Here is an 11259-nt window from a genome sequence, read left to right as displayed (position 1 = left end):
CACCCTTTGTGTACCTTTCTGCCCTTAAGCCCTTGCTGATGAGATTTTCTGCCTCAGTCATGCTGTGCTCAGCTTTCAGAATGTCTCTGTTCTGGAGGAGTTAATTTTTTTAAGGTTTCCTTCTCGTCATGCTATATTTCTCAGATTATCTGCAAGGACTGTAATCCAATTTTAGGAATCCTTCAGGGCTAAGAGCCTAAACTGTTTTAAGCGGTAGCATCTGGTTGCTAGGGACTCAACTACTTTGAGCGTGTTAAAGTCTAAGGGCAGCCAGCTCTCGATTATCTATGGGAATGGGAGACTGCTGGGGTGCGTTCAGTTCACAGAGTGCAGAAGTTTTATTTAAGCTGATAGTTTTGATCTCATCTCATAACCGAATTTAGGAGATCTTCTCAGTGGCCAATTTTGTGTTCCCTTTTTTCTGCTCCTCACCTCTGACAATGGCACCACAACTTTGACAGATGTTCTTATGTACAGAATTTGTCTGTACTTGACCTTTCCCCCTCTCTTCCTTCCTTCTCTTTCTCTCCTTTTTTATTCTCTCCATTTGAATTCCCTTATATGTATCAGGTATTATGTATATTTTAATAAAACGCCTCAAGTTTTTTACATTTATGAACTATAAATAATTGGTTTCTTTCTTTGCTTTTTGATTAAAGTGTTCACGAGAGAGGATGTGACCAAATACTAACCAGGTTACTTAAAAGAAAGATAGGAAAGCTTTGTAAAAGGTTAACTGAGAATTGACTGTTAGAAGGGAGGAAAATAAGGCACCAATGTGAACTCCTCCTTGCCACTGGAAATGACGTGATGACCGGACACTGCTCCTCAGTGTGACCAAGACATTAGTGTTCATAGCTGAGTTGTTTCCAGTGCAAAATTTATGGCTACAGTAGAGGCTAAAACCAGTCCTTCCAGAATGTGGTCATACATTCATTTCAGGAATCTGAAAGATTAGTTTCTTTTGATGGACACTGAATGTAATCTTGTTATTGGTAATGATGATATGCCAGTTGTATATGATGGCAAGGGTTGCCATTTAAAAAGAATAGCTCTGTTGATGCATAATTGACATATCGGTGAACTGCATAAATTAAAAGTGTAAAATTTGATCAGTTTTGACATGTATCTACACCTATGAAACTATTGCCACAGTCAAAAAAATGAACATGTCCATCATCCCAAAAGATTCCTCATATCCCTCTATAATCTCCTCTTCCTGTCTCTCTGCTTTTTGTTACTATTGATTATATTTTTTCTAGAATTTTATATAAATTGAATCATACAGAATATATTATTTTCGTATGATTTCTTTTACTCAACATAATTATTTTGATATTTATTCATGTTACATTGTGTATCAATTGGTCATTCCTTTTTCTTGCTGAGTAATACTTTGTTGAATGGTTATTTCACAGGTTATTCATCTGTTGGTGTACATTTGAGTTGTTCCCAGTTTTAGGCTATAATAAATAAAGCTGACATGAACATTCATGTGCAAATTTTATGTGGACATGTGCTTTTGCTTTTTTGAGGAACTACGTAGCAGTAGAATGGATGGATCATATGGTAGGTATACTTAGAACTTTTAAAGCAATAGCCATATTTTTTAAAAGTGGCTGTACCATTTTACATTCCTACAGGTAGTGTATGAAAGTTCCTCCACATCCATGTCCACACTTGGGGTGGTCATTCTTTTTCGCTTTAGCCATTCTAATATGTAGGTAGTGATATCTCATTGCGGTTTAATTTATGTTTCCCTAATTACTGTTGGTGCGGTTTAATTTATGTTTCCCTAATTACTATTGGTTTTCATGTGTTTATTTGCCATCCATATGTCTTTTTTAGTTAAATGTCTGTTTAAATCTTTTGCCTATTTAAAAAATTATTTTTTAATGTAGTTTTGAGAATTTTAAAAATATATTCTAGATACAAAAGTTTTATCAGATATACATTTTGCAAACATTTTTTTTTCCCAATTCTGTGGCTTCTCTTCATTTTCTTAACAGTATCTTTTGAAGAGAAGTTTTAATTTTTAATAAAGTATAATTTATCAATTTATGCTTTTATGGATCGTACATTTGATATCACATCTAAGAACCCAAGGTTACAAAACTTTTCTCCTATGTTTTTCTTCTACAGGTTTTGTAGTTTTAGGTTTTACAATTAGGTTTATGATATAATTTGAGTTTTTTTTTTTAATTAGACTGAAATGTGGATAAATTAAATTTCTTTTCCATATGAATATCTACTTGTTTCATCAACAGTTGTTAAAAAGATTATTATTTCTCCACAGAATTGCTTTTGCACTTTTGCTGCAAACCAGTTCTTATGTATGTGGATCTGTTTCTAGATTCTCTGTTTTGTTGCAATGATCTTTTTTGCTGTCTTAATGCCAGTACAGGGCTGCCTGAGTAAGCAGCCCGATTTCAGGGATCCTTCCTCAGATATTTCTAACAGGTGGCAAAGTGAGTGGCACATAGTAGGTGTTTTGATTTTTGTTTTTAAAAGAGTGAACATGAGGAATTATCTTTTGAATGCCATACTGGTTATTTTGCTTGGAAATTTCTGTAGTCTCTTCTACTTTCTAAAAAGTTTAGGTTTTGAAAGCTGGTTTCTAAATTTGTTCAAAAATCTAAGTGGGAGACCAATGTGAATATATCCATACAGAGTTAAGTTTTGTTTCTTTGCTAATTTTTCACTTCTTATTATCACTGTAAAGCCTTTCACTTCTTTTGCACTTAAGAGAAATGATGGAATCAATGTTTATAGAACTATTCTAAAGCAAGTAAAAATGCAATAAACCAACAAAGGACTTGACAGATGAAAATGACAGCACACAGCCATTAATGTCTTTTGATGGTGACAGGCAAAGCACTTTTGTTTCCCATCCCCTGGCTTCTTTGTTATTTTCTTGCTAGTCCCTAAGATCAAATAACTAACAGAACAGATTCTGTTTGAATTGCACCCCTCTTTCACAATATATGTACATGTGGGCACATGCAGGCACACATACCACAGATGCTTTGTAAGTGATGGGCTGCCCTCAGATTAGTTTGGTAGGAAAATCAGATGGAGACTCTCTAAAACCTGTTTCATGCAAGAAGGGCAAATTGTGCCCTCATTTTCTATTGTCTCTGGCTTCATCTGTAATCAGCAAATGGAGCCCTGCAGCTCACGTAGAGTTTCATCTGCAATTTGTTGCTCTCCTCTAGTTTGCACAACACTGAACCATCTCATTTCGAGATTCAGGAGTGGCAGAGGAAACCTTTGGTGGAAGATTGTAATTTGGGAGAAGGGAAAATCGAGAGCAAGATCATCTATTTTGAAGACGGCTGAGTGTTGAAGGAAATTGCTTTGGTTAGTCTGTCTCTGAGCCTCTCAGCATATGCTCTGCTGTGACCCTGCCCTCCATCACCAGTGACCTAAAAATCACATAATTTCAACTGTTCTGAAAACCTATTCCCATCTGTTGTGCATGGCTTGTGCACTTACCCCCTCTATTGCCAGCAAATATGTCTAAATCTTTTTACCTCACAGCCAGCCTTCTGTTGACTGGCTGGCTTTCTTGCTTTTTTTCTTGCTTCTTCTGTGATTGTTAAATGAATGCCTTAAAGCATTTTTCCAGATCTCTTTCTTATCCTTGTGCCCTCCTCTCCTTTTCCTCTCAGTGCTTGTTTGATAAATACTTCCCTTCTCAAATATGGGGCGTAGTCCTCTTATTTTCAAAAAGCACTGTAGATAATTCTGATGGACGTTAATTTTCTTTGAGAATCACTAGCCTGGGCCTTAGATAATCATCATTCATTGATCCTAAAAAGTTATTTTATAAACCATATAATTTTCCTCCTTACGTTGTAGCAGTGTTTTATAGACTGCTGATGTTTAAGGAAATGCTCAAATTAGTTATTAATAGTTTATTGGTGCTCGGTTAATAGATGGATATATACACACATACACATATATGTAATCATATGCACAACCCTTTAGAATATTATGTGTCTTTAATTCTTATTGCTTATAGTGGATAGTTTTTGTCATTTTCCCCCCAAGACAGCCACCGAAAAGTGAAATGACTATTTTACTGTATACATACTAACCAATCAGTAAATGTTTATACAGGGAATGAACAAACAGTGGCCTGGTTTATTTAGAAATTGTTCTGAAGGGTCTCTACAATAATTTATAAATAAAATTAGACCTTTAAAAGTAATCTCTAGTCTTTGCAAATATAAACATCTTACATAATAAAAAACTTTTAAAACACTGTTTATTTCTTCTTTACCTCTAAAGCCACCACCTCTACACACACTTTGATCCTGTCTCTCTTCCCCTCTTTCCCCCACACACCCTCCAGAGTTGAAAATTTCAATATTAATTGGTGCTAAGATGATTGTACTGCTGCTGCTAAGACTTCAGCAGGTCTCTTACAAGCTAATGTCACGGCATGGGGTCCATTTGCTCTGTGTAGCTATTCTGCAGTGCAGTGAGAATGTCTTGATTAATATGCTACATGAAAATAAAATGGATTCGGAAAAAATTATACCATACTCTCATAAATATTAATTCACATTTGTATGGAATTGCACATAATTTTCAATATACTTTGGAGCACCTTCAGTATGAAAGATTTGGTCTCTGAAGAGAACGGCATAATTTTTTTAAAAGCACAGTTGATACATTATTAAATGTCATTTGTTTATTAATCTAATACTCTACATGCATATGATGCAGGGCACTAGGTGGGTTGGGTTGCATGACAAAGAAAGGATTTTATTTTTTTACCATGTTGGGGAGTTTATATATCATTCTTAGAAGTAGTGCAATTTAATCATATTATATAGAAGCAGTCTATGACGAACTCACCTGGCTGCTTCTGGTAGCATTGCCATTATACCTGAGTGTCTTTTCATGATAGCTGTCTATCATGATTACATGTGAGGCTAAGCACTTAATAGTTTGAGCTGAGCAGATGTCTGACATAGCCGACTGTGGTAGTGGACACTAGACAAAGGATTAAATATAGCAGACTTTATTAAACATTTACCATGTGTTAGGCATAGTGTATAAGATTCTGAGACTGGAATCAATGGCCATATGCACTTTGATCTCAGCTTGTCCCCTAAACACTTCTCACCACATCCTCATTGCCTCAGGAGAGCTACCTTTCTGGTGGCAGAGGGTAGATCATCTGTGGTGATAGCAGCTAGAAGTTAGACCAGAGGCACTCATTTGCATTACAAGATTATTATCTTTTCTGTCTTTTTGCTCCAAGAATGACAAGGCCTTTTTCCTTTTCTGGGGCTTCCTCCTATTTGCTATGATCCTTCTTGTGTGCCAGCAGTGCCTGCTAGGTTTCTTGGTTTCCTGCTTCAAGTAGCTTTTCTAGTTCGCTTCACTCTGTGTTAGAGATGGCTTGGGATATTATTAAATCACTATTATGATTTGTAGGTTTGGATACTTTAATTAGTTCTTATTTATTTGTTTATCTAGCAAGTATGTGTGTATGTGTGTGTGTATCTATATCTATCTATCTATCTATCTATCTATCTATCTATCTATCTATCTATCTATCATCTATCTATCATTTGCCCAATTATATATGAAGCTCTGGGGTTACTGAGAGGAATGATACTTAGTCCCTGCCCTCATTCTCTCAAGGGTTCGTGCTACTAACCGCCTCAGGGACTTTGTACAAGCTGTTTTCTCTGCTCATACTTTCAAATCCAGGTCAGATGGTAGTCCTTCAGCCACAGCCCCCTCCTCTGGACTGGACTATTTTCCCCAGTTTTCAGCACCCTTAGCCTTTCCTTAAGAGCAGTTAGTTCAGTTCACAATTATGTATTTGTGTGATTTGATTAATATATGTCCCCTAATTCTAAGCAACATGAGGTGGGGATTACCCGCCCCCCCCCACCCCCCCCACTTCTGAGCATTATAGGACAGTGCTAAGTTTGTATTTGGCGTATTCTGGGTACACGAAAAATATTTGTTGAATGAACGAAGGCCTGAGGACATTTCTTTTGTATAATAGAAAGATCTCCTTGAGCAGGTAGTACTGTTAAGAGTCCTTGAACTAGAAAAGGGAGAGTTGCTAAAGGGAGGGCTTTTGAGGCCAAAGCAAACAGACATAAAAGTCCAAGGTCTCAAACCAATGGGCTTGGCTGATTTGGGGAAAGACATCAAGGAGTACCGTGTATGTCAAGTGGGGAGTGTTGGGATATTAGGAGGCAGTAGAAATAGATAACAGCCTCAAGAATACTGGCTATAAAAGAGAAAAAAGAGTGGTATGTTGAAAAGAAGAAATGAGTAAAGGATAATTTTTGTTCTGGTTTTATATTATTTTAAAATGTGCATTTAGGACTACAGACACTGAGAAATTATGTGAGGGTGAGCGAGGCTCCATGAAGGAGCATTTTCAGTGAAAGGAGGGTTGTATCCACTCATTTACATGACTGAGTACCAGATCCTTTTAATTTTAGTGCTTATTGTGTACCACAATTCTCAAGGGTCAAAGGATATTCACATGTTTGGAATCAAGTCATATCTAAGCCCATTTTGCACATGGGCTCAGTTGCAGTGACTTATTCCAAGTCTCATAATGAATAATGTCAGTGTCAGGGCTCAAACCTAAGTATTTTGGGATCTCAGTGTGTCCTGAGCTGCCTGCAGGTACATAACTCCACTAGGTTGTGGCCTGAAATGCTTGCCTGTAGTTTCTATAGATGCTGCTTCCTATTCCAGTACATTCATTACCTTTCTCCTACCCTTTTACCCCACCCCCAGCCTCACGCAGGAATAAATGAAAAGTTGCTTTTGATCTTGGTGATAATATTGTTACATTTTGCAAAGAAGATGGGAATTAAGGATGCTGAGAGGAACTTGCGGTAAAAATATAATGCATTAAGGAAACGTTTTAATCGTGTGAATTGACAGTTTCTTTCTTGCTGGCTCACATCCACCTGGCCCTGATACTTTTAGTCTTGTACTGCTTTTTTGAATTGTGCATGCACTTAGTACTCTTTTTCCGAAACATAATTGATGTACAATATTGAGAAGTGAATGTATTGAGCCTCCTTGGGGAATATGGTGTACTGGACCCAGCACAGAATCAGATGGAAAGCCACTGTCCCAGGCAGCAGTAAAATAATTTTTAATGGACAGATACTTTGTGCTTAGTTGAGTTTTTCACTCAACAAGAGTAGAAAGGATCTGTTTGTGGTAGCATTAGGAATTCAGAAAAATTGAGAGCTATGTTTCTTAGTGTTAAGTATTCTTATATCCCACGTTCCTGCCCTATTCTCGCCTCCCTTTTAGTAACCCCATTTACCCTGTATTTTGATCGTGATCCTAGATAGCTATGTAACCACCACTTCCCTTTCGTTCTCTTTTCTACAGAAAGATGTAGCACTTAAGCCTCAGGAACGTGTGGAGAAACGCCAGACTCCTCTGACCAAGAAGAAACGAGAAGCACTTACCAACGGCTTGTCTTTTCACTCCAAGAAGAGCCGACTCAGCCACCCACACCACTACAGCTCAGATCGAGAAAATGACCGCAATCTCTGCCAGCACCTCGGAAAAAGAAAGAAAATGCCAAAGGGACTCAGACAGGTGAGGAAGCTTCAGTTTGTTCTCTTTTATGGCTGCACAATCCCTTCCTCAGGTGCCTGTTCCTCTGTGGTTCTTCTTAACAGGTGGAAAGCTTTGTGCTTACTTCTAAAAGAGTATACCAAACCAAGCTCAGCGTTTTTATTATGATTTGAAACTTCAGCAACGTACCATTTTAGTCAGATGTGTTCTGTGTAACAAAGCTTGCTGCTGCTGCTGCTGCTGCTGCTGCTGAAGTTTAGGGCAGGCTGACTCAAGCCTTGATGAGAGTCTAGGGCTGGTAGGGGAGAGAGTCTCATAATTAGGACACGCATAACAGGCAGATTTGATCACAGACACTGTGTATTTAAAGATTCTGAGGTGCTAAACATGGTTATCTGCATGTGAGCAGTGCCTTGCACAAGATTTATATCTTCCAGGGAAGCGCAAATATTGTGGCATGTGGGAGAGCAGCAGTGAAGAAATGAATTTGCCTTTCAGTTTTTTAGTTGTTCTCCATAGCCCATAATTCATGACGATCTTTGTGATCTGCTGATTGTATGAAAGTCTGGTAGTTGGGCTTACTGGTCTGTTAATAATTAGGTTTCAATGATCCACAAGAAAATATAGCTCTTGGCATTTGGGGAGCCTTTCTGCCTGTGGAAATCCCCACATGAGATGGATTAATAATGAGAAATGAAGCTGCTTATAGCAGTTTTTCTGCACAAATCCAGAGGCTTTAGTGCCTGCTCAGTTACCTGTGTTTTGTTTGTTTTTGGAGGGACTTTTGGGTGGGGTTAACTATCATTTGAAGGAAGCAGAGCAGGTGCTCTAATTAGAAGCTGAACAGGTAATTTCTACTTTGCAGATGTTTCTGCAGAAGGAGAATACCTGGGATTATACAAAGCAGTGGTTCCTAAACATTACAGATCATTAGAGTCATATCATGAATAAAATACACATTCCTAGCCCTTCCCTAGGACCTAATGAACCAGATTCTCTAGGGGGTAAAGCACAGATATTTGTAGTCTTAGATATTTCCTATTTGATAATGGTCAGGCCACTTTCAAAATCATTCTAGTAAAGCATCAAGAGTATATTTTTGGTGATGATTTTTAGTTAAAAGATTGGAAGGGCCAAAAGCCTCAATAAGATCTAGTGGACAGTTTTGGGCCAGAGTTCAACCTGCTGTGTCATAAAGGATATACTCCTGAAATGACATTTAGAGTGATGGGTTTCAGCATGGACTCAGAGGGTCTCAAGGGAGTGTACCCAAATGTGACTCTCAGGGCAGTTTTTTAAAGATACATTTGTGTCCTAAAATAAAATGCCAGATCGAAGTTATAATAATAATTATTAACATTTATTTAATGCATTCATGTTATAGTCATTCAATGAGGGAGTTTGTAGTATAATCAATAATTCTCATAACAACCCTAGCTAATGGATAATATGGTTACTTTACAGATGGAGAAACTGGAGTTCCAAGAGATAAAGTGACTTGTCTCAGGCCACTTAGCAGGGAGGGATAGAACTAGGGTTTAGATCCAGATTTCTCTAGATTGCTCTGTTATTCCTGTATGTTCTGCCTCTTGATTGGGATAAGAATTAGACATGAAGAAAAAGAGAACTCCAAGTCATTAGATGTGGGGCATCTATAAGTATTTCTAGAAACTGCATGAGTAGTTTGGTCAGAGGAAGTGATTTTGGTCATAGAAATGGCCTATGTAGGCACAAGAAGAAACAGGATGAAATATTAAGTTCAGAGAGTAGAGAAAGAGCTGGGAAGGTTGGAAGCAATCACATTTGGATGTGGTTTATTTTTATTAAAAATTTTTTTTTTTCAGACACAGAGTGGAATGAAGGAGGAAGGGCTGGGTCCCATAAAGGGTGATGCTCCTGTGGTATTTGTGACTCCCATCTCATGCCTCTTGGTGCGAGATAATGTGAGAAAAACAATTATTCCAAGTGGAGAGAAGTTGCAGTGTAACCACCACTTCTCTCCTCAGGCCCTTTCTCCCAAAAGGGTAAGCTGCTTACCTTTCAGGCAAGAAACCTGAAATTTAATTCTGAGCCCACACTGAGCCATGGTTCCTTATCCTTGACTTTTACTCCCAGAGCTGATCTGACCTTTCTGACAGAGGACAGAGGATTCTCTGTCCTCAAGATTCTTCTTTCTACTTTTCCTCTGGTGAAAGAATTTATAGTCATAAAAGAAGGCTAGAACTGTATGTCTCAGATTTGAATAGCTTTTGGTTCTAATAGCCTTCTGGTCCTAGTGATATTTTAAATCATAGCTATCCTTGTTTTAGGTAAAATATTTGAAAAGTAGTTATATTGACTCATGAATCATGGAGAAGGAAAGACTAAATCGTATCTCTGGTCTGTGTAAGAGTTTTAAAAACAAGTGTTATTTTCTTGTCTTCAGTGTCGATGCCCAAATATGCTATCCAAGTCAAGTGTTACCTTTCTAATAGGAAGGGAAGCAGAGGTTGATAATGGACATAAAGCTCGAATACTTTTATTTGCAATATTCTTAGAATCACATGTGCTGCTATGAAACCCTGAACAAATCACTTTTGCTACTCGTATATAGCGTGAGAGGTTTAGATGAGAAGATTTCTCAGGCTCCTTCCTCTGAGTTCCATGGGTCTTTAAATTTATGAATAACACAGAGATATATAGTGTTGTTGAGGTCTGTAAAGGAAGACCATATTTTGGTCTGAAGGTAATTTAGTTTTGGAGTCTAACTTATTGGCTTTGTGAAAACATTTAAAGCAGAGGAGCTGCATTACTAGTGAGAGGGAGAGGCAAGGTTAGTTATGTGTCAGCCCAGACAAGTGTCATTTATTGTGTGATCATTGGTAAAAGGCGACACATGAGTGTTTAATGGCCACTGTTGATGTTCAGAAACTTGTGCTAAGAATATTTCCAATTGCTTTCCTATCATGATAGATGCCTGTATACATCACAATTAACTTTTTCCCCTGCCCTTGCTTTTTATCAGATAAAGTAACTGAATCTGACCATCATAGCTGGAGGGGGACCTTGAGATGAGAGTGGGCCTTGAGGAAAATTTCTAAATTAATGGATTGTTGTTGAGTGCCTCTTATTGAAAGAATTATAATCACAAGAACTACAGATGAAAGAAGGCAGTATGAGTTGAGAAGTTAGTCTTTATTTTTGACTTGGTGAGAGTGGATTAGGTTTGCATTTTATTAGGAAATGGTACTTCCTGAGCAGGCAACTTAATGCACAGCTTTCCTGTAATTATGGGAAGATGTTACTTCTTAGTGGAGAGGAAATAATAGGATTTTTTTTTTTTCTGAGAATCTGTTGACAACTAATCTTTTTACTGTGAGAGTACAATTAAATAGTTTTATAAGAGAGATATATAGTTCTAAAACCAAACTGCTTTTTTTCTTTTCTTGCCTGATTAGAAAACCTCAATTCTCATGTTTTTTCATACTGTTAAAAGAAAGCTTTTAACTGATACTTAACTATCCCAATGGAAATTATTTGTTGGATTATATTTTTAAGTATAAATATATACTGACTTAGAAGATGCAGAGCTGGCAACTGTCTTGTAAAGTGGTTGCATTTTTTTATATGGCAGATTTAAACAGTCCTTAATTTCCAAAGGAGTTTGAAATAACGAAGAAAGGAACAAAT

At 37.5% G+C, this 11259-nt stretch overlaps 1 protein-coding gene across 1 annotated transcript in view; it reads left to right on the top strand.

The window, feature by feature from the left end:
* The window catches only part of LOC102897055 (autism susceptibility gene 2 protein), a gene marked incomplete at its 5' end in the record, with an annotated part of 490671 nt that overhangs the window by 265604 nt on the left and 213808 nt on the right, over positions 1 to 11259 (top strand). The window contains one exon of the mRNA XM_025051515.1: positions 7399 to 7611. Coding sequence (XP_024907283.1) covers positions 7399 to 7611 — 213 coding nt within the window. The remainder of the gene's footprint in view (positions 1 to 7398; positions 7612 to 11259) is intronic.

This window comes from Pteropus alecto, unplaced genomic scaffold (genome assembly GCF_000325575.1).
Source record: "Pteropus alecto unplaced genomic scaffold, ASM32557v1 scaffold68, whole genome shotgun sequence".
Classification (NCBI taxonomy): Eukaryota; Metazoa; Chordata; class Mammalia; order Chiroptera; family Pteropodidae; genus Pteropus; species Pteropus alecto.
This window is presented reverse-complemented; position numbering and strand designations above follow the sequence as displayed.